The sequence below is a fragment of the Sorex araneus genome, chromosome 5 (assembly GCF_027595985.1).
Source record: "Sorex araneus isolate mSorAra2 chromosome 5, mSorAra2.pri, whole genome shotgun sequence".
Classification (NCBI taxonomy): domain Eukaryota; kingdom Metazoa; phylum Chordata; class Mammalia; order Eulipotyphla; family Soricidae; genus Sorex; species Sorex araneus.
The window spans coordinates 2,941,883-2,963,967 of record NC_073306.1 but is presented as its reverse complement, the minus strand read 5'-3'; the positions used below and the strand labels follow the sequence as shown (position 1 = coordinate 2,963,967).

Below are 22,085 nucleotides of genomic sequence, written 5' to 3'. Positions count from 1 at the left end.
GCCCGATAGATGGATTAAAAGGGTGACATTTGTGCTTTGCTTGTGGGGAGCCCCATGTTCTGTCCCCAAGTACCACAGGGTCCTCCAAGCCCCACTGGAAGTGAGCGCCACTGAGTGTGGTTCAACACCCCACAACCCCCAAGAAAAAAAAAACAAGTTTGAGACTGGTGAGATTGTACAGAAAGTAAAGGCGTGCATGTGGCTGTGGCTGCAAGCCTGGTTCAAATCCCCCAAGAGCATAGAGTCCCTTGAATACCACCTAGGGTGACCACCACTACCGCCACTGCCACCAAAAAAATAAAGGTACTTTCAGCTAGGTTCAGGATCAGTGAAATCCTGGGAAAGCTGGTTGGGTTTTTGGGAACAAGGAAAGCAAGTGGAATGGTGGGTGAGCTGATGAGACAAAATTGCTACTACTGGTGGGGCCCTAGTGATCCTACAGCAGGGCAGGTGCTTGCCTTGCACACAGCGGACTTAGGTTCGATCCCACCAGGAGTGACCATTGGCACAGAGCGGGGAGTAAACCCTGAGTGCTGCTGGCCCAGAACAAGAAAGGGGTTCAGCGGAAGTCACATGGATCTTGGCATGAAGATTCTGAGGCATTTGGAGAGCAGAGAAAGGGTACAACAGGTCTGTCGATTATATGGGATGAGGAACAGGGTGGAGACGTCAGGGATCAGGGTTCCTAGCAAGAAGAGGGGTGGCAGGTGTGGGTATGAGGAAGGCAGGCAGGAGAACGATTTATGCTGTGGATGGGGCCCCTGTCCAGCCAGGTGACATGTTTCCTTTCAGCGCCGTCCCCAGGGGCTCATTAAATCTTGCCCTGTGAAACATGTGCTCTACTGTGTCTTAGAAGGACTTTGTGACTAGAGGAATACCTCGAATTTAAGGTGGCAGATTGGAGTCGGGGTTCAGGGTATATGTCACATATGCTGCCTCAGTCACACAGCGGCTGCTTGGTCCTTCCAGCCGGTTCGATTGCTGTAGGGGGTTTGTTCTCCTGGGCTACAGGAGACAGATAGGCAGGGATGTCACTATATCCCGAAGATGCTGGGAAGCAGAATTGGTTCCTCTTTAAGAAGAGCCAAGAGTAAGGTTCGCGCAGTTGTGGACACCCTTTTTCAGTGTAGCAGTGGGGAGAGTGGAGGACCTCACCTAGCAGTGCTCGAGAGTTCTGACTCTGTGCTGAGGGGTTACTCCTGACAGTGCTCAGGGGCCCATTTGAGGTGCTCAGGAATGCCAGACAAGACATAGTACAGTGGATAAGGGCTCTCACCCTTGCACATAATAGATGCAGATTCTATTCCTGCACTCCATATGGTCCCCCCAATCCCACCAGGAGTGGTCCCTGGATTAAGTGGAACCAGGATTAAGCCCTGATCATGCCGAGTATGGGCTCAAAACTAAACCTAAAATCTAAATATAGGGGCCAGGGAGATAGTACAGCAATCAGGATGCTTTTCTTGCATGCAGGCAACCAGGGTTCTATCACCGGCACCCCATATGGTCTGAGCCCTGCCAGGAGTGATCCCGAGCGCAGAGCCAGATGTTAACCCAAGCACTTCCAGGTGTGGCCCTCCAAAATGCTATAAAAAACTTATACGTGGTGCTGGAAATTGACCCAGGTCAGTCGCACACAAGGCAAGTGCTGTAGCCCCTGTGATAGTTCTGTGGCCCAGCGGCTTCCTTCTTAGCTAAAAGAAGAGTAATGGGGAGTAAATCTGGTATGTCCTCTCTCTAATCATTAAGTCAGTTATTCCAGACTAATGAAGTTTCTAGTAATTCTAATTATTTAACCGCAAAGTTGAAGGGTAGTACGGCAGGTAGGGCACTTGCCTTACTTTAGGCCAACTCAGGTTTGGTCCCTAGCGACCCTTGTGGTCCTCCAAGCACCACCAGGAGTGATCCCTGAGTACCTTCAAGTGTAGCACACACACACACAAAAGTAAATCACTTAACCTCTACATATCATGTTTCAATCAACTTAAAATGTTCCTTGTCAGGACTACATAAAGCCTTTAAACACTGGAGTCAGATGGTACAGCAGGTAGGACGCTCGCCTTGCAAGATGTGGCCAACCAAGGTTCCATCCTCAGTATTCTATATGGTCCCTTAAGCACTGCCAGGAGTACCATTCGTAAGCACAGATCCAGGAATAACCCCTGAGCATCTCTGGGTGTGGCCCAAAAACTAAATTAAAATTTTTAGGGCTTGGAGTTTTGTAGAGTTTAGAACAGACTGACGTTGTCTACGTAAGAGGGGATGGGATGTTTACTTTGGCAGTAGGGGCTGGAGCGATAGCACATCGGTTGGGCGTTCGCCTTTCACGCGGCCGACCCGGGTTCGATTCCTCCGCCCCTCTCGGAGAGCCCGGCAAGCTACCGAGAGTATTGAGCCCACGCGGCAGAGCCTGGCAAGCTACCCGTGCATATTGGATATGCCAAAAACAGTAACAATAAGTCTCTCAATGAGAGACGTTACTGATGCCCGCTCAAACAAATCGATGAGCGGGATGACACTGATGTCCTGACTTTGGCAGTAAAAGCCTCTAGCTGTCTTCAGATGAAAACTATGCATTTGAGCCAGGGCTCGCTGAACGGGCAGAGCACGTATATTTTTTAAGTAACAGTGGCACAATCTTGCTCAGGGGTCGCTTCTAGTAGTTTTGGGGGGACCATATATGGCACAGGAATCGAATCTGGGCAGCTACATGCAAGGCAAAGCAACTTACCCTGTTCTTTCTCTTCAGCTCCTGGATTTGTTTTGTTTTTTTAAATAATTTATCAATCATTATATTACTAGTTTATTGTTTATATTTTGGACCATGGTTAGGTTTGGGGAGCACACTTCAGTGCTACTGTGCCCTATTCCTGGCACTGTGCTCAGAAGTGACCCTAGCAGTGCTAAGGGGACATACTTGGTGCTATCGATTTGAACTGGGGGCTGAGGCCGTTGACACCACATGCAAGACAAGTGTCTTACTTCCTATTACATCTCTCCAGCCCTGAATTTGTTTTCTTAAAGAAAAACAATTCATTCTGGGATTATTACTTCTTTCTAGAATGAGGCCATATTTGCGTTTTTTCTCTATTTGTAGATGTAAATAAATGTTCAGGAACCTTGTTTACATTAATAAGTGCATGGGAATTACAGTTTTGTTACAATGTCACTCAACGATTTTAATTCCTTTTGTAATAGTGCCAAGGTAAAATTTATCACAGGACATGGTTATCAAACAGTCTGCCATAGGAAACCTCCAGCCAATAGATGCGTCTTCCTTTTTGTTGAAAGCAAAGAATTGGAAAGTACCTGACATTCATAAATTTTGCTTAGCGTGACCTTAGAGTTAGTCACTGTGTCAATACCAGCATCAGTATTTGAATTGCCCCTTTGTTCCCGGCCTGGAGTAGCTGCAAGCATTCCAGATGAGCAGGGCTCTTTGGAGGCTGGGGCCTGAAGGGGGGCTTGAGAGAGGGAATGTGGAAGAGAGTGGCCCTCTACTTGCAGGAAGGACGGGAGCTTCAGGGAGCTTCAGAAAAGCTACAAGAAACGAGGTGGGAGGTGGGGGGTGGGAGGGATACTGGGATCATCAGTGGTGGAGAATGGGCACTGGTGGAGGGATGGGTACTCGAGCATTGTATGACTGAAACACAAGCACAAAAAGTTGTAAGTCTGTAACTGTACCTCACAGTGATTCACTAATAAAAAAAAATTAATTAGAAAAAAAAAAAAGAAACAGAGGGCTTGGAAACAAATTTCCTTAAAACCAGTCAAGCCCATATCCCTTCAGGAGACCGTCTTCCGTGTCGCACTGCCCAGCCTGCAGATTGTGATAAACCTACGCTGACTCTTGCTTGCCAGACCAATTTCTGGGCACTGGAAAAAACTCGGGAAAGTTACCTCCTCTCTACCCCATTCCCTCAGCCCTTCCCCAGGGTCAGGCCTGGTGGTTTGGCCGGTCTAGCCTAGAGCCCTCAGCTCCTTCTGGGATTCAGTGGGTTCGCCCTGGGCCTGGGCCAGGCTTCATGCACATTGCTTTGGTGACTAAGTGATGAAAAAATGACAGTCCTTGCCCTGCAGGAGTTTGTAATATGAGCGCGTGTTATAAAACAAAACAACACACCCTCCTCCGGAAAAGAAACTGGGCTAGATCTTGTTACTTTACCTATAAAGTAATGTATTACATTATATATTAATATTATATATAGCATAATAAGACATATGTTTACAATGTTGACATTTTGATGACCGGAATTCTATATAATTTATATCTTTTTGTAATTTCCTGTATTTTTATTTTAGACATTCAATAAAACCTGGTTTTTGAGGAGGTTGGTTACCCTGAGGGTAATGCTCAGCCTTAAGGTACACACGTCCCATGTGTGAGGCCTTAGGTTAGATCCCTGCACTGCAAAAGCAAAACAGAACAAACGAGGAGCAGGAGATTAGACTTTAAAAGACGCCAAAGGTTCTGACAAAAGAAAAATGAACTGAGCACTGGGGCTAGAGAGACAGTACAATGCAGAAGGCTCTTGATTTACTTCCTCCTGACCAGGTTCGCCCTCTGGCACCATAGATGTTCCCCTGAGCCCTGCCGTGAGGACCCCCTGAGCACAGAGCCAGGAGTAAGCACTGCCCTGGGGCCAGAGAGTTGGTGCAGTGCACCGGAGTGCGTGCTGCGTAAGCCGGAGGCCCAGGGTCAGCGCCTGCCACCGCATGGCCTCCCGGAGCACCCCGCAGAGAGTCTGCAGAGGCGGCCTGCTGACCGCTCCACTAAACGGTTTCACCCGGGGCAGGGGGGCGGGGGGAACCTCCGGGAAGAGAGGTGCTGCTCTGGCAGAGCGGGGACGGGCATCGCAGGTGCAATCGTGGGGCATCAGAAACCACCCACCGGGGACAGTCTTTGCTCCCGTTTGGACACAGGAAGCTCATCAGTGAGAGAGGAAGCTTTCATTGTCTCCGGATTGTGTTTTACAACAATGAGAATGTTCTTGGTTTTATTACTAAGTAATCTGGACCTGTGGCTTCTTAGTTATTGTTTGGTTTATTTCTTTCACATGTCAAAGTTCATGACGGTCTTCCTGTTCGCTTCGGCCCCCGATGTGCCCACACACCAGGCCCTTTGATTTGAAGCTACAGGCCCGCATTTAGCTCAGGTTTCTCACATGCTGCTGATTTGATCTCATTTACAGGCTCACATTTCTGTTGCCATACACTGTGTGATCTGGGCCTCCCCACAGCTTTTTAACAATTAGTAATTGAGCAGGAAGTGTGTTTTTATTACAGTGGCCTTTTGATTTTGATTTTACAATCCTGTAGTGTTAGCAGAGAGCAGAGGTGAGGAAGTGGCTCTCTGAAACACATTTTTGACAGAGAGAAGTCTGTTGTTTCAGCCACTTGGCTATCTGTCAGCCATTCTAAGACTTCCCTCTGGTGTTGGTTGCCTGGCAACCTGGGGCTGGAGCAATCAAACCGTGGCCAGTTCTTTTCCAAGCCCAGATTGGGAGATGATTTATTGGTGGAACTGTCGGCGTGGTAAGCCCAAACCCGAGAAATGGATCCTTTCTTTTTCTTTTTATAAACCAGGGTTTATGTAAACCGCATCAGGAAAAAAAAATAATAAGAAAAGGTATATCAGCTACGGGGGTTGCTCCAAATTTTTATCGTTTTCCAAGAGCAAAATTACCCCAGAGTGCTGGTACAATAGCCTTGCACGTGCCCGACTGAGTATGGTTCCCTGAGCCTTGCCAGGAGTCATCCACTGGGTGTGGCCCAGAAACAAAACACACAAACATTGAATTGGATTTGTGTCCGTATGGGTATAGGTTATTACAGGCCTGTAAGGGCTTCCTCCCCAGGACAGCTCAGAGCCAGCAGGGCTGCCCCCAGCATTGCCCGGGGGGCAGGTGGCAGCAGAGACTAACCCAGGCTCCAGTGTAGGCTGGTCCTGTGTTCCTGCCTTCCAGCTGCCTTCCTGTTCCCTAGGTGAATATTTTTAGTTGGGGGCTATGACACTTGCCTCGTGTGTGACTCACCTTTGTTTAATCCCTGGCATCGCGTACATCCCAGCACTACCAGGAATGACCCCTGACCACAGAGCTAGGAGTAGGCCCTGAGGACACCAGGTATGCCCCTGCCCCCTTCTAGGTGCCTTTGTTTGCTGGGGGATTGGAGGGTCTTGTGCAGCTGGTGGAGTCGTTCAGAAGGAGAAAAGAGAGACGACCCCGCCCCGCCCCCCCCCCCCCACACACACACAGGCAACAGAACCTGAAAGTTTGCAACACACAAACTCGCACGTGCACAACTGAACCTGAAAGTTTGCCTCCAAAACTGAGCTTGGGTGGGAAGGATCCGGGATGTGGAAGCACCTGGGGCCTTCCTGGAGAGGGCGACACCAGTGGCGCGTGTGGGAGACAGAGGTGCGCTCCGGTGAATGAGGGCTCTCAGTTTACACGCTCATCCTGCACTTCTGCTTCGCCATCCAGTTTAGTATTGCAGTCTCATAGTCATGAAAACTACCCCACATTGATGTACTTGGTCTGTAAAGTAGGTTTTGAAAGCTCTCTCGGCGGTCTCTTGGTTAGGGAGCGGCAGATGGTGTCTCCGTGCTAGAAAGGAGAATGAAGAGACTCCATTTCTGGGACAGCCTGTGGGGGGGGCGGGACTTAGCATTTTTCTCATTTGTTTGTCACACCTGGCAGCGCTCAGGGGCTGCCCCCAGAAGTACCTGGGACACCATGCACTTCCAGGGATCTAAGCTTTTTTAAGATTAAGGAAATTCTGTGGCACTCCAAGTCTACTCTGTGTGCAGCCTGATGTATCCAGCTGTGTATGTAAATGTGCTATTAATATGTTTGTATTCTTTATAAATATACAGATCTAGTCTGTTTGTGTGTGTAATTTATACACAGCTGTGCTCATGTCCCCTTAACATCAGAGCCTTCAGTATGAGCGGAGGTATCACGGGGATGCAGTTGTTCCAAACAGAAGCTAGCAGAGTTGACTAGCTTTGGGGGGGGGCTACTGCCTGGAGGGGCTGTGTGATGCCCTCAGGCATGAGAGCAGCATGGAACCTGCCGGGCTCCCTGAGAAATAGTGGCTGCTGATGGACAGACTGGGGCTTTGCCTTTCGGGATTGAAATGCACACCTCAGCCACCCCCACGCCCCCAAATTCTCAAAAGGATTTTTCCCTGTTTGGAGGTCGTTTGAAGTGGATCAAGTTAAATAAGGCGCCCTGGCCCATGTCGTGTGACTGGGAAGCAGTCCAGGAGCGCCTTCTAACAGGGGCTGGTTCGGGCAGGCCTCAGTGTCCTCCTCTTTGGGAAGTGGTGGGTCATGATCGTTTCTGGAATCAAACCCAGGCTTTTCACAGGCAAGGCATGAGCTTTACCTGAGTGACAGCTGGCTGGAGGGGTGCTCCCTTGGAGGACAGGCTTCGCTTAATTTGAAATAACAAACCTCTGTGATTTAATTTTGTTTATGACTATGGGGTTTCTGTAGTTTTCCTTCCTAATAGAAAGATCTGGGTGCTTTGCTGTCTTAATGTTGCTTTGATTAGTTTTTTGGGCCACACCTGTGGTGCTCAGGGCTTACTCCTGGCTCTGTGCTCAGGGATCACTCCTGGTAGTGCTTGGGGGACCATATGGGATGCTGGGGATCGATGCGTGTAAGGCAAGCACCCAACCCCCGTGCTATCACGCTAGCCCCTGTTTCAATATTTGACAAAAAAAGTTCTAGCAAAAGAATAATACTAAGGGGCAAGGCACTTGCCTTCCATGTAGCTGGCCGTCCCCAGGGGGTCACCTCTGAGCATAGAAGTAGCTACTGAGCACTGCGTGTGACTCTACATACATACAGATGAGATTATTCTAGACCTGCCCAGTGTGGTAACTACATTTGAAATGTGGACTAAGTTCAGTTTTATGTGCTTGTAAAAAATATATTAAATTTTCCAGACTGGCTAGGAAGAAAAAATGTAAACTATTTCATTAGTCTTATGGTAATCGACTAGAGTGATAGCACAGCAGATAGGGCATTTGCCTTGCACACGGCTGACCTGGGTTCAATTCCTCCGTCCCTCTTGGAGAGCCCGGCAAGCTGCCAAGAGTATTCTGCCCGCACGGTAGAGCCTGGCAAGCTGCCCATGGCATATTCAATATGCCAAAAACAGTAACAAGTCTCACAATGGAGACGTTACTGGTGTCCACTTGAGCAATGAACAATGGGGCGACAGTGCTACAGTGCTATGGTAATAACATGTTGAAATTACAGTATTTTTATAGAATTAGGGGGTTGTTTGTTTTGTTTTGAGTCATACCTAACAATACTCAGGGGTTACTCCTAGCTCTGCACTCAGGAGTTATTCCTGATGGTGCTCAAGGGACCATGAGGGATGCCAGGGATTAAACCCAGGTTGACAGTGTGCAAGGCAAATGCCTTGCCCCACTGTAGTATCTCTCAAGCCTCCAAATTTAGTAATTTTTAAAATGTTTGTTTTAGAATGTATGATTAAAAGGTGCCCATTTTAAAAGTCCAGAGCATTAGTACAGCAAGTACAGTGCTTACTTTATACAAGATCAACCCGTGCAAAAAAAAAAAAAACCAAAAATGAGGGGCTGGAGTGACAGTACAACGGGTAGGATGTTTGCCTTGCACGCGGCTGACCCGGGTTCGATTCCCAGCATCCCATATGGTCCCCCGAGCACCTCCAGGAGTAATTCCTGAATGATGAGCCAGGAGTAACCCCTGAGCATCGCTGGGTGTGACCCAAAAAGCAAAAAAAAAAAAAAAGAATAAATAAAAGATACCTATTTTGTTTTATTTTGTTTGGGGACCGCCCCCTGCTGTACTGAGTGCTTATTCCTGGCTCTGTGCTCAGAGATCAAACCAGGTCGGCCTCCTGTACGAAGGTTCCTTACCTCAGTGATATTTCTCCAACCACACCCCCCACCCCGCCATTTTTTTCCAAAATAGTTACTAGAAAGTTCAAGTAGACCAGTGGGCTCCCATCTGATGATGCCATTCTGTGTTTTGGGGGTCAGACTTCTTGGCTTTGTTTGCTTAGTTTCTTTGTCTTGGGACTAGACCAGGTGCAGTGCATGGATTGTGGGGAGCAAAACACACCAAGTAGTAGAGGTGCTCAGGGGGCACATGGCCTGGGATGGACCCGAGATGCTCCATCTTTGAGCTCGCCCGGCTCCTCAGTTCCAGAATCTTCTCGGCGACACTTTTCCTCTCTAAAGCTTCTTCTGCTTTATCTCCTGTTATCTTCCGTTATTTCTTGTAACTTTAGTTTATTTCTGTTTGCTCTTGTCTTGAGATACCTCCTCATCCTTGATACGTATGGGATATATTATGCCCATTAGGGTTCTGTTATTAGTCTAGGACTATTTTTATTTTGGGTGTAGCTGGGCAGCCACAATTGGCAGGAGGTTTTTAGCTGGCAGTATTTCTCCGTGTTAATGCTGCTGCTTAACTAGCCAGTTCTCATTTGACTTAAAAATGCGTCGAAGCGTGCTCTGATATTCACCTAGTGGCAATGCTTAGTTAGGCCTGCAGTAATGACAGACTTCCGTGTATTCAGCGTATTCACTTAGACTCAAGGGCTTTGACAGAGATGTAGACGGTTTGGTGGCTTTACTAGTGGGACCAGTTGCTGTGTAAACCAGGCAACATAAAGTCATTTTCCTGTTGGACTTGTGGTCTTTGAATTAAAAATAGAGTCACTTTTTTTGGGGGGTGGGGGTGAAATGGAGTCACTCTTTTTGGCGGATGAGGGTCCTATACCCAGTGGTGCTCAGGAATTACTCCTGGCTTGGAGCTCAAGGGGTGCCAGGGATCGAACCCGGGTCTGCCACATGCAAGGAAGCATCTTCCCCGCCTGTTCTTTCACTCCAGCCCAGAAGTGGAGTAAGTCCTGTTTGACCACCTGGGAGGGGTGTGTGCATGTGTGGGGAAAGAAACCATCAGCTGCAGTGAGGTGCTGAGGCCCGTCTCGAGTGGGGTGGTTTGTTTTCTCAGAGGACGTGTATGTGTGAACACACAGGAACGGTAGAATCAGTTCATTTTGTCGGCAGTAATTAAAGAAAGAAACTTAACAGTGATCAGGTCTCAAGAGTCATTGAATTAAGGAGGATGGGAGATGAATGAGAAGATAATAGTATTAGGGAAGACCCAGTCAGCTGGCCTCCAGCTCACTTCATTTATTCATTCAGCCTCTTGCCTGGAGATTGTCTGTTGCCGGTGCTGGGGAGAGAGGCCTGCTGTGTGTTCGACGTCGCATCCTACCCAGTAATGAGTCGGCCAAAACAAAGCCGAGTAAGGTTATAGGGAACGACAGGGCGTGCAGATTGAGGAGGTCTCACTCGGGAGATTATAAATCACTTCATAGGAGTACTAGCACGAGGTTAGAGTATTAGAGGTGTTTATAATAAAGCTTGTCCTTTTTTGTTACTACCTAACGAAGTATGTCCCCAAGTCTTAGTCATTTAAGCGGACTGTCTCCCTCACGCCAGGAATTGTGAAGTAGAAAGTCCCTGTCTCCCCATCTCTTCTGAGTCTTAACACCCTCCCCAAATACGCCTGCCCCTGGACGCCTCAGTGAGGAGTGACACAGTTAGAGTGTGTGAGGATCGTCTTTGCTCCCTCCTGATGCCATCTCCCTGCCTTCCAGAAACTTCCAAACTAGGACTCCTTTCAGATCCTGGTGCATAGTAAGTTCTTTTTCTTGTTTGTTTGTTTGTTTGTTTGTTTCTGCCTACTATTTCTGATTCTGATCCTTCATTTATATGGTAGTTTAATTCATTGAGTTATCATCTTGCATGTCAAAAATTTAAAAAATGAAATAAATCATCTCATATGAAAGTAGCACCAACTTTAAAACAATTTTTTTTTTAATTTCTCAGCTGCCGTGAGGTTAGATTTCACGATAGTAGTGCAAGTCTGAGGCCTTTCCTGAGGCATAATCCAGTGGAAGGTGGTGTCCGCCCAAAACTGCCTTCCCTCAGCGCTCTGAACTGGGAAAGGCTCAGGGCTGGGCTTCACACCTTTCTGTGTGTCTAAGTCTCAACCCACCCGCCCAAAGTTCAGCGCCCTCCTGTATCTGAGTGGCCCCTCTGCCCATTCTTGCCCCTCTTCCCTTTTCTCTTCTAGAAGCCACCACATAGTTGTCTTTCATTTCCTGAGTAAGTTTGGCCGAGGTTGTCTCAGAAGTCCCCGCTTCCCCCTCTTTACCAGCTGCATCGTATTCCACTGAGCCTGCACACCAGACATTCCTTGTCAAGTCTCACGGTTCCTGTCTGTTCTCTGTGTTCCAGGCTGCCAGTGCTTTCCTGCAACCTTTCACTCTGAATGTTTGCCTTAGTACCTGACAGGAGTTCCTTGAACACTGACTGGAGTGGTTCCTACCTTTTGTTTGCTTGGGACCCTCTCTGTGGTGCTTGGGAACTGTGCAGTTCCTGGGGCGAACAGGGGGTGGCCATACCTTATGCGGTTCTGGGGATTGAATCTGGGGATTGGCAGCATGCAGAGCAAATGCCCTACCCACTGTATTCTCTCTCTGGCCCCCAAAGAAAGATGCTTTTGATGTGGGATGAAATGAATCTCAAACACACTCATCTGTAGTTGATCAGTAGGAGCCACTGAGGAGCAGTTCGACACCGTGTCCCACAGCTGTTCCAAAAAGCTTTTATTGCTTAGGCTTGGCATCCATTCTCTGCGCCTCACCCCCTCCCACCCCGTTCCGCGCAGCCACACGCTAGCCTAGGGCCCACATTTAAGACCTATCTCCAATACCTGGCTCTGGGCTCGCGCTTTGTTATCACTGCTGGGGGGAGCTGTGGTTTACTTACTTGCAAATCTGCCAGCTGTTCATTCCCTGGAGGACGAGCAAGTTATTAACATAAAATTTTGCGCAGAAAACAGGGTAGAATAGAAGGAGCCATTTTCACAGTGGGAATCATTTTAATACCTACAGTGTTTTCCAAACAGTTGCAGAAGAGGACTGAAGAGAAGTCACTTTCTCGAAGTCCTAGTGAGTTTCTGACTGCGATACACTAGTTAAAATTCACCAGAGGGAGTTAATTTTGGAAGCTCTCGGTCAGGGGTTAATGCCGAGTTATCTTTCAGCCAGTTTTTCTGCAGCAGAGTGCCTCTCTCACTGCGCCTCTGCTCTGCTGCCCGAGAGACGGGCTGTGCTGGGAAGGGCGCGTGCAATGGAGAGGGGACGAGGCGTCTCTGAGGGAGGCACGGCCAGCCCGGTACGCTGCCTGTCGCTGCCGTCCCAGCCGCAGCATCTTTCTCTCCATTTCCCTTTCCTTTCTTTCTTTTTCCTTCTTCCTTTCTTTCTCACTCTTTGTTTTTGTTTTGGTTGGTTTTTTTTGTTTGTTTGTTTTTGTTTTTTGCTTTTTTGGGTCACACCGGGCGATGCACAGGGGTTACTCCTGGCTCTGCAGTCAGGAATCACCCCTGGCGGTGCTCGGGGGACCATATGGGATGCTGGGAATCGAACCCGAGTCAGCCAAGGCAAACGTTTGCAAGGCAAACGCCCTACCCGCTGTGCTATTGCTCCAGCCCCTCACTCTTTGTTTTGTTTTGTTTTGTTTTTTCTTTTTTTTTCTTTTTGAGTCACTCCTGGCGGTGCTCAGGGGACCCTATGGGATGCTGGGAATCAAACCCGGGTTGGCCGCGTGCAAGACAAACGCCCTACTCGCTGTGCTATCGATCCAGCCCCTCGCTCTTTGTTTTGTTTGTTTGTTTGTTTGTTTGTTTTTGGCAACTAAAAACCAACTATTTTGGCTATCTTAAAAAAAGAAAGATCCAGGGTCAGTGAGATAGGAAGCAAGGCACTTCCTTTGTGTGCGGCCACTTCAGTGTATGATTTTGCTTGTTGGCACTACTTACGGCCTCCTGAGCGTGGCGCTCAGGGTATGATCTAAAACCAAATCTAAACTTAGAGTAAAATTTAAAAATTAGGCTAGAGAGAGTACAGCAGGTAGATGCTTGCCTTGCGTGTGGGCCGGTGAGGTTCAGTCCCCAGTGTCACATGGTAACTCAGCAGCCCTCCGTGAGTGCAGCCCCATACAGGGTATACCAGGGACCGAACATGCCAGACAAGCGCCCTGACACATTGCTTTGTCAGAAGAGAGACTGTCAGTGTGTTTGAACCCACTCTTGTTTCTTCCATCTCGAAAGTGACTCTATTTCTAGCCTTGTCAAAATTTGTTTTCATGGATCAGAGGAGCAGGCTAAATTAATTAGTTGATTAATTTAGAGCTTGAGTATTATTTTAAATAAAACATTCCAAATTCTAATAAAACCCACGTATAACAGTAAGTGCTGTTGTTGAGTAGCTCACTTGGTTAAAGCTGGGGATTTTTTTCTGTTGGCAACATATTGGTAGGTAACTCTTGATGGTGATGTAAATGTCAGCTCAGTCATGGAAAACTAGCAATTTTTCTGAAAGCTGGGGTGTAATTATGTAATGTGATTGAGGTGCCACTTATCACTACAATATCATGTAATACATACATCTGTCAAATCAGAACTTTTTTGTGTGAGGGGGCTTTTGGACCATTCCCAGTGTGCTCAGGGTTTACTGCTGGCACTGCCTGGGGAGTGAACCTGTGATTCCCACAGGCAAAGCACGTGCTCCAGCCAATGCTTTAATCCATCTTCTCTGCCAAAAATGTACATAAATTTTAATTGATTTGTTTGGGGGTCTTGGGAACATACATGGTGGTGTTCAGGGCTTACTCCTGGCGGTGCTCAGGAGACATTCTGGAGTACTGAGCTGCAGTCGGCCACGTGCACGGCTAGCGCCTTAATCCCTGTACTATTTCTCCCTACACATATTTTTTTTTCTTACACTTCTTTCTTAGGAGGAGAGGGCTTGCTGTTGGCTACCCTGCAGTGCTCGGGGCATACTCCTGGCTCTGTGCTCAGGGATAACTTATGGGGGGGCCCTGGGGGGTGCCAGGCATCAAGCCCTGGTCAGCTATGTACAAGACAAATGCCCTTCCTGCTGTACTCTCTCTCCAGCTGTACATATTTTTTAGTCTTTTTTTCCTCTTATCCCTTGTTTTATGGGTCATATCCCAGTCGTCCTCCGGAGCTATTCCTGGCTCAGTGCTCAGGAGTCACCCCTGAAAGTGTTCAGGGAACCTTATGTGGTGCCAGGGATTGAACTGGAATGAACTATATGCAAGGAAATGTTCAACATTTTACTCTCTTTACCCATCTCTTCCCGACTGCCCCGGCCATAATTGCAGCAGGGTGGGGGGCACACTTGCCAGTTCCCAGGGCTTACTCTTGGCTCTGTGCTCAAGGGATCACTCCTGGCAGTGCTGGGGACTGACTATAGATGGTGCCAAGAATCAATCTGTATCTCCTCATTCTTCTACCCCTTTTTTTTATTGTTGTTGTTATTATTTGGGGCCACAGCCAGCTATTGTCAGGGTTTGTGCTCAGGTATCACTCCTGGTGCTGCTTGGAGCACTATACGTAGTGTGGGGAATTGAACCCAGGTCAGCTCTGTTCCAGGCTACCCACTGTACTATCTCTCCAGCCCTCATCCCCCATACACATAATTTTTTATGTCAAAATATATTTCAGGGGCTGGAGGGATAGCACAGCGCTAAGTAGGGCATTTGCCTTGCACATGGCTGACCCGGGTTCGATTCCCAGCATCCCACATGATCCCCTGAGCACCGCCAGGAGTTAAGTTAATGCCTAAGTGCATGAGCCAGGAGTAGCCCCTGTGCATCACCAGGTGTGATCCAAAAAGCCAAATAAATATGTATATATATTGAAATATATATATATCAATACGTAAAAGCTGGACCACAGTCACAAAGTAAGTTGCAAAAGAAAAATCTTGACACAAATACATTTTTGCTTATAGTTGATGTCATCTTGTTTGGGATTCAGAAATAGAAACTTGTTTTGTGCTCCTCATGGCCCTCATCTCTTGTATCCCAGTGGCTTTATTTCTGCTGTAAGCCTGTGGGGCAAGGTGGGCTGTGTGGCTCAGTGGTTGAGTGCCTGCCCTCATTTCTGAGGACCCTGGGTTCCATCCCCTGCACTGCAAAGCAAAACTTTTAAATATACATAGGGAACTGGAGAGGTAGGGTGCTTGCCTTGCACATGGCTGACCCTGCTTTGAGCTCTGGCACCCCATGTGGTCCCCAGGCCCCACCAGGATTAAGTCCTGAGCACAGTTGGGTGGCCCAGAAACCAAAGCGAATAAACAAACCAGACTGTAGAGCGTAGTGACTGCCTTTTGCAATTTGGTTTGGTTTTCAGGGGCAAACCTAGTGGTGCTCAGAGGTTCCTCCTGGTTCTGCACTCAGGAATCACTCCTGGAGGGCTCGGGGGATATATAGGATACCAAGGATCCAACCCACGTCAGCGGCGCCTGCCTGCCTGCTGTACTGTCTCTCCAGCCGCAAGAGTGACTGTCTTTTAATGGAACCACCTTCCAGGGCCAGAACTATAGTACAGGACGTTTGTCTTGCATGTGGCTGACCCTGGTTCAGTCCCATCCCCCTAGTACTGCAAAGATTAATCCTTGGGTATCTCTGGGTTTGGCCCCAAAACCAAAATAAAGGAACCACAACCCTCCTTCACCTTTGTCATCCTAGCACCCCAGTACCTCTGCAGTGTCAGAGAAACACTAATGGACAGAGAAATAATTCATGAGGCCTTGAATTTCAGCACTGGAAATGCTGTATTACAGTTCAATTACTCAATTTATTAAATGCTCTTGAAATTTCACAGTATCTATTTATAAGTTGATAGTTTTTAATTCTTAAATTAAAGTCTTAGAGTTTCATGGTCTTCCTTTGAAGAGAAATGAATTAGGGGAGGGAACTTCGACTATTCTAAGCTAAAAACTTTGAACACAATGACTTGTTCTACTCATGGACTGCCCCGAGTGTTTGGGTTTTAGAGGCTACTCTACATTTCTGGTCAACCACAAGGTAAAAGCTCATCTCTGAGGAGCAGATGTCTTGCCAGTTTTGAGGCCTTGTGGCTTTCCATGGAGAAGTAACAGTATAGGCCACATGGAGCTTTTGCTTCCTATTTTTTTGAGATCAGTGGCGCTTTACAATTGATCGTATTGTCATTGATGAACACTGACCGCAGTGGGCTGTGTTCATCACCAGATGTCAGATTTAGGTTTCTGAAAGAAGTTAGTTTGAGACATCCAAGAAAATGTTCCCAGTGGGCTTGGACCCTAGAGTTGGCCTGAAAAGAAGTGGAGAGAATTGTGTACATTAGAGCCGGGGGAGCAGTGGAGAGTCGACTGGAGTCTGCAAAGCCTGTGGAGAGCCGGCAGGAGAGTGTGGGGGCCCTTCTGTTGTCAGGTCTCAGTCTGTTTCCACGGCCCACCCTAGCCCAAGCCCAGGCCGTTATGGTTTCTGAGGGACACCCCTTACAATGCCTGCCTGTTAAGAGTTGACAGGAGCTGGGTTCCGCCAGAGCCAGGCAGCCAAGAGGGGTGCTCTCATCTCAGAGTAGAGGGGCGTGGGGTCAGCTAGAGGTGTCCTGGGGGTAGGCTGAGGAGCAAGAAAGCCATCCCAGAGTCTGGTTCAAACCGATGCCACGGCCTGGGCAGCTGGCATCACTGTAGGCAGAACAGTGTCCTGAAGGGCCTTGAATTCAGGCCGACGAGGTATAAACACCACGCTGAAGAGGCTGAAGCATGCCCCTTTCTCTGGGGCAGTACAGTGTGGCGCCCTGCAGAACCAGATGAAATGTGGCTTTGAAAAGTTCCCTGGCTGTGGCGGGGGAGATAGGCTCACTTGGGGACTTGACGGGGCCTGGAACAGGGATGGTCGCGGAGGAGATTGCAAAATCTTCTTCAGGAGAATGTTGAGGACTTGGGGGCGTGATGCCAGCGCCAGCAGAGTGCGGGGCGATGGCCCCGAGAGCTGGAATGCGTGTTTGACGTGCAGGGGGTCCCACTTCAACCCCTGGCCACACCGTTGCTGCGCGCCACTGGGCAGCAACCTCACGCAACAAGCACCTCCAGGTATGGCCCCTGATATCCTCCCTTGCTCCAGAAAAAGGACTACTGGTATCCTGCTGAAGTACTGTGACCGAGAGTGGTCTCTCTTTTGGGGAGGAGAGCTGGCGATCAAACCCCAGGCCTTCACACACGGATGGCCTGTTCCTGGACTCGGCGCCAGTGCTGGGCCCAGGCTCCCAGCTGAGCGTCTGCCTTTGCCTGAGGAATTTATGACCTTGGTCTGGTCCCTTTACCATCTGTGCCTCAGTTTCCTTATCTGTAAAATGGAGACAACAAGGTACTGTATTTGAGGTTGTGAAGGGTTATAGTTCTTATAGTTCATACACGAAAGGCTCCCTGCATTGGTAGGTAATAACTTGAAGTGGAGTGGCTAGTGTTCAGAGGATTTCATCCAAACAAGTTGGTGAACCAGGATCTGAACTCTTGTTCCACACCTCCGCCACATTCCTTTGATGCCCTCGGTCCAGCCCTTGCCAAGCACTGCCTTCACTGTTCTGTATCTTTTGGCATCGAACCCGTCAGCTTGCCTGGTGCTGGTAGAGACCATTGGCTCACCCCAGATGGCACACTTGGAGTGTGTGTGGGCTCCCTACACAACACAGAGCTACTCTGCTACTCTCTCCACCCGGACAGAATTCCTACCCGCCCCATCGGCAAGTGCTGTCCATCCTTCCCCATGTGCCCTGCGATGTTCCCGCTGCCGTGGCCGAGTGAGGGAGCCCTGATTCCCTTGAACCCTCGGCTACTTTGCTGCACTGAGGAGCACGCCTGGCCGCCTCCTGCTTGGCAGAATTCAGCCTCACTGTTATGTAATGACTGCATACATTAGAAAGATCTTGCTTCTTGTTTTGAAAATCCCTGGTTGTTGAGTGTCAGTAAACTCTCAGGCACTTGGAGTGTTTTGATAAGCAGGATGGTGCTATCTCGGCAGCCCCATCAGCCTGCATGCTCCGCTCGCACCCGGGCGGTTGCGGGTCACGCGGGAGCATCCTGAACCTTCTCTGGCCTGTGCTTAGCACTGTGATGCTTCTGCCCCGGCCCGGAGGCTCTGCAACCCGATCCCTCTGCCCCTACACTCTTATCTGCTGGCGCGCGCTCCTGCACAGCCTGTCCCGGCAGTTCCCAGAATTTGTCCTGGTGGCCTCGCAGGCCTGCCGAGCCCCCGGGCAGGCGGTGCTCCTCCAGGGCTGCTTCCTGAGCCCTCCGCTCCGCCGTGCAAGTCGCTTCCTCCTCCCGCCCCACCCAGTGCCCTTTGTTCCTCGGCAGCTTCTTTGGGGCCCCGAGCTCGCTCCGCTCCCCGCCCGCCACCCGTAGCCCCCCGCTCCTTGAGGGCAGGCGGGCGCCGCGGACGGGCTCTGCCCCGCCGGAGCAGGCTCCGGAAGGGCACTTCGCTGGAGTCCGAATGGCTCTCCCGCAGCCCAGGAGGACGTGCCTCCTTCTGGTGCCTGGACAGATTTTTTTCCTTTGAACTAGACGAGTTATCCAGAAAGCTGACAGTGATGAGTCACATCTCAGAGAGGGGTGAAATCGGAAAATGCAGAGCCTCCAGGAGCGGAGTGTGGGCGGCTCGGGGCTGCGCTGCCCGGCTGGGCCCTCGCCCGGGGAGTGGGAGGGCCTCGCTGCCCGGTGGGCAGGTGATTTATTGGCTGGGAAGCTTCCGCGGTGATTTAGTTGTGAAACGGCGCCCTGTGAGGTGCCTGCAAATGCCTGGGCCGGGAGCGGCCGCCCACAATCCCAGGCCGGAAGGGACCGCGGGGGGTGCGGGGGCCAGCCCGCGTTTCGTCGCCGGGGCTCGGGGGCGCTGGGCGTGCGGCCGGAGCTCAGCTGACTCTGCCCGGCCCCGGCTGGACTGCAGACGGCGCGGCGGCCAGGGAAGGGCCCGGCCCCGCGCTCGCCCGGGTACGGAGGAAGTTTCTGCGCTTGCCCGGCCGGATTCGCTCCCGCCGCTCGGAAGGAGGGAACTGCGGCCCGGGAGGCGGCCGCGGCCTCTCCGCAGAGCCCCGGGGTGGGGGCCGGCGGGCGGCGCGGCGATCCAGGCCGCCTTTTGCAGCCGCCCGGGCCGCGCCGGGCTCGGCGCGCCGCGCTCCAGCCTCCTCCCCCAGCGGCGGCGGCCCCAGCCCCGCGCCCCCCGCGCCCCGCGCCGTGCGGCCCCGCCGCGGTCACACGCCGAGCCGCCCCCGATCGCCTCCGCCCTGCGCTTTGTGGAGCCGGAGCCGAGTGACAGGCCCGGCCCCGAGCCGTCCGGGACCCCGAGCGCGGCGGCCGCCGGCCCGGCGTACCTGTGGCTGCGGCGCCGCCCGCGCCGGGTCGGGAAGTACCGCGGGGGGCGGCCGCGCGGCCCGGGCTCGGAGCCCCGAGGTGGGGGTCGGGGCGGGGCTGCCCGGGAGGAAGGGAACAAAGTGAAAGTCTGCCCGGGCCGGGGGCGAGCCTCGCCGGGGGCGGGCGGCGGGCGGGGGGTCTCCTCGGACGGAAGGAAGGGGTGCCGCTGGTCGGGGACCGCGGAGGGGCTTTTCCTGGGGGCGCGGCGGCCCGAGCGCCGGGGGTCGGCTCCCCCGAGGCCCGCGCGAGCTCGGTGCCTTCCGGGTGAATTCCTGCGATCGGCGACACGGGCCTCCTAACCCTGTCGGGCGCCGTCCCGGAGGGAAGTGTCCGGGGCCGGCTCCGTCCTCCCGCTCCCGCTTGACCTTCGGGGAAGCCGCCTCCCGCCCTCCCCAGGTGGAACGCAGCCGCGCGGCGTGGCTGACACCCGGGCCGGGCTGTTGTTTATGCCTCGGTGGGCCCAGGCGGGGACGGTCCGAGCGGCGGCGCGGAGGGCGCAGAGCTGCGGCTCGGCCCCCGACGCGGCCCGTCCGTCCTTCTCGGCGCCGCGCGTGCGGGCTGCGGGCCCGGGCGGCGAGGACGGCGGCGGGGGGCCCGGGCGGGCCCGCGGGTCCCAGCTGTGCCGCCAAAGCCTTTCCCAGCCCCGGCCGGATTCCCCGCCGCACACGCGGCTGCCGCTTGTTCTGCTGATTGCAGAGCTCTCGGCTTTGCTGACATCCTGTTTTGTTTTGGGTTTTAACATCCCGTTGTTGTTTCTTTTTATCACAGAAACGTTTCGTGAAGGGGCTTAGGCAGTACGGCAAGAACTTCTTCAGAATTCGGAAGGAGCTGCTTCCCAATAAGGAAACGGTGAGTACAATTGCACTTTATGTAACTCGCTTTTTTCCTCTTCGCTCCTGCTGCTTCTCTGCACTTGCTCTTATGAAATGGTTTCCTTTCGCCGGTGCAGTTCTCGGATTTAGGGGGGCCCTGGAGGATTCCATTCATTTTATTTCCTTCACTTTTAGTTTTTAGCTCACGATTTTAGTAAAGTAACAGATTACATTTAAAAGTGGACTTCCTTGTCAGAACAGAGTGGTCTTTGGTATCAAAGTGGTTCGGTTGGAAGGGGGTAGGGGGATACCTGGTTTTCAGTACAGTTCCTGAAATAGAAAATTTCATTTATCAGTAGTTTGTGCTTATTGACATTGAACTAAGTAATAAAATTAAGAGATGGTGTAAGTCTTGGACCGTCAGGATTTTCCCCCTGATGTTGGTTTTATGTAATGCTGCTCTGTCTCCTACGTGTGATGGTTGGCACTTTTCATTGATTTTGTTTTTGTTTTGGGGGTTCACCCAGAGGTGCCCAGGGCTTCCTGGCTCAGCACTGAGGGATCACTGGCTGCCGTGCCTGGTGTCATATGTGGTACTTGGTCTGGAACCTGGTGAGCTGCAGGCAGGCCAGGGCCTTACCTGCTGTACTATCTCTCTGCAGTTTGGTATTGGTGGGGTGGGGGAAGAAAGGAGCGGTTTTCATTGAACAAACAAGGAGTCTTAAACAGTGCTTTAAAGGAGTCTTTAGAATGACTGACAGTGGGGCCAAAGCCATAGTACAGCGGGTAGGGTATTTGCCTTGCATGTAGCCAACCCAGGTTCTATCCCCAGCTTCCCATGTGGCCCCCTGTCCCCCAGTAGTAATTCCTGAGTGCAGAACCATGAGTTACCTGAGTATCACCAGGTGTGACCCAAAAGCCAAAATAAATAAGAACTTGCCTTATGGCACTTAGAACAGGTGCAAGTGCCTTTAAAAAAAGAAAAAAAATTCACTGGTAGTTCACAAAGCTGAGGATCTGATCTGATGAATATTGTTGATAAAAGTGGGTTGCCGAAATATATGAAGAAGTAACTAGTATACGGAAGAGATGCTGGCAAGGGCTTTGCCTGTTTACCTGTAATTTTCTACACGTGGTACTGGAGTCGAGTAGGGAAACTGACCTCTGCCTTGTCAGGCACTCTGAAACTGGAGGGGGGCACTGCTGCAGAGCCCCAGCACAGGAAGTGCTGTGGGCTGGGGGAGGGGTGTGAAGATTTCATCTCCCTAGTCAGTGTTAGGACCTTTCCCATAGGGAGGAAAGGAGGCTTTGAGAAAGAAACTATAGAAGAGGGTGAGTTGTTTTGATTTCTCATTTTCTTTTCTGAGGGGGTGGGGCACACACACTGAGAATGCTCAGGGCTTACTCCTGGCTCTGTGCTCAGGGATCACTCCTGGTGAAGTTCAGGGGGACCATATGGGGTGCCAGGGATTAAACCTAGGTTGGCCTTGTGCAAGGAAAGTACCCTACTCACCCCAAGCCCCCCCTCCCCCTAATATCTTTCTGGTCATTGTTTTTATTTAGGTTTTGGTTTTATAATTGTTTATTGATTTCTTTTTATTTCATTGATTTACCCCCCACTTTTTTTTTTTTTAATTAAATCACCATGAGATAGACAGTTACAAATCAGTTACAAGTTGCTCTTGTTTGGGTCACAGTTATACAATGTTCTAATACCCAACTCTTCCCAGTGTACATTTCCCATTGCCAATGTCCCCAATCACCTTCCCAGCCTGTCTGTCTGTCTCTCTCTCTCTCTGTGTGTGTGTGTCTCTCTCTCTCCTCCTCCCCCACCTCTTCTCCTCCCCACTTTGCATCGTGGTTTACAATATAGGTAAAAGGTTATCTTGATCTTATAAAAATTCAGTTTCTGAGGGGTTGTTTT

The 22,085-nt window shown here is 50.7% G+C and overlaps 1 protein-coding gene across 5 annotated transcripts in view; it reads left to right on the top strand.

Annotated features, from left to right (window-relative positions):
- The window catches only part of RERE (arginine-glutamic acid dipeptide repeats), a 399,605-nt gene that overhangs the window by 327,203 nt on the left and 50,317 nt on the right, over positions 1 to 22,085 (top strand). For 2 of the 5 annotated variants that reach the window (XM_055137557.1, XM_055137558.1), the window contains one exon: positions 20,118 to 20,198. In XM_055137557.1, the coding sequence (XP_054993532.1) occupies positions 20,118 to 20,198 (81 nt within the window). Of the gene's footprint in view, positions 1 to 18,617; positions 18,665 to 18,745; positions 18,930 to 19,169; positions 19,389 to 20,117; positions 20,199 to 22,085 lie in introns of those variants that run through there. The other 3 variants (XM_055137559.1, XM_055137561.1, XM_055137560.1) reach the window with 3 other exon arrangements.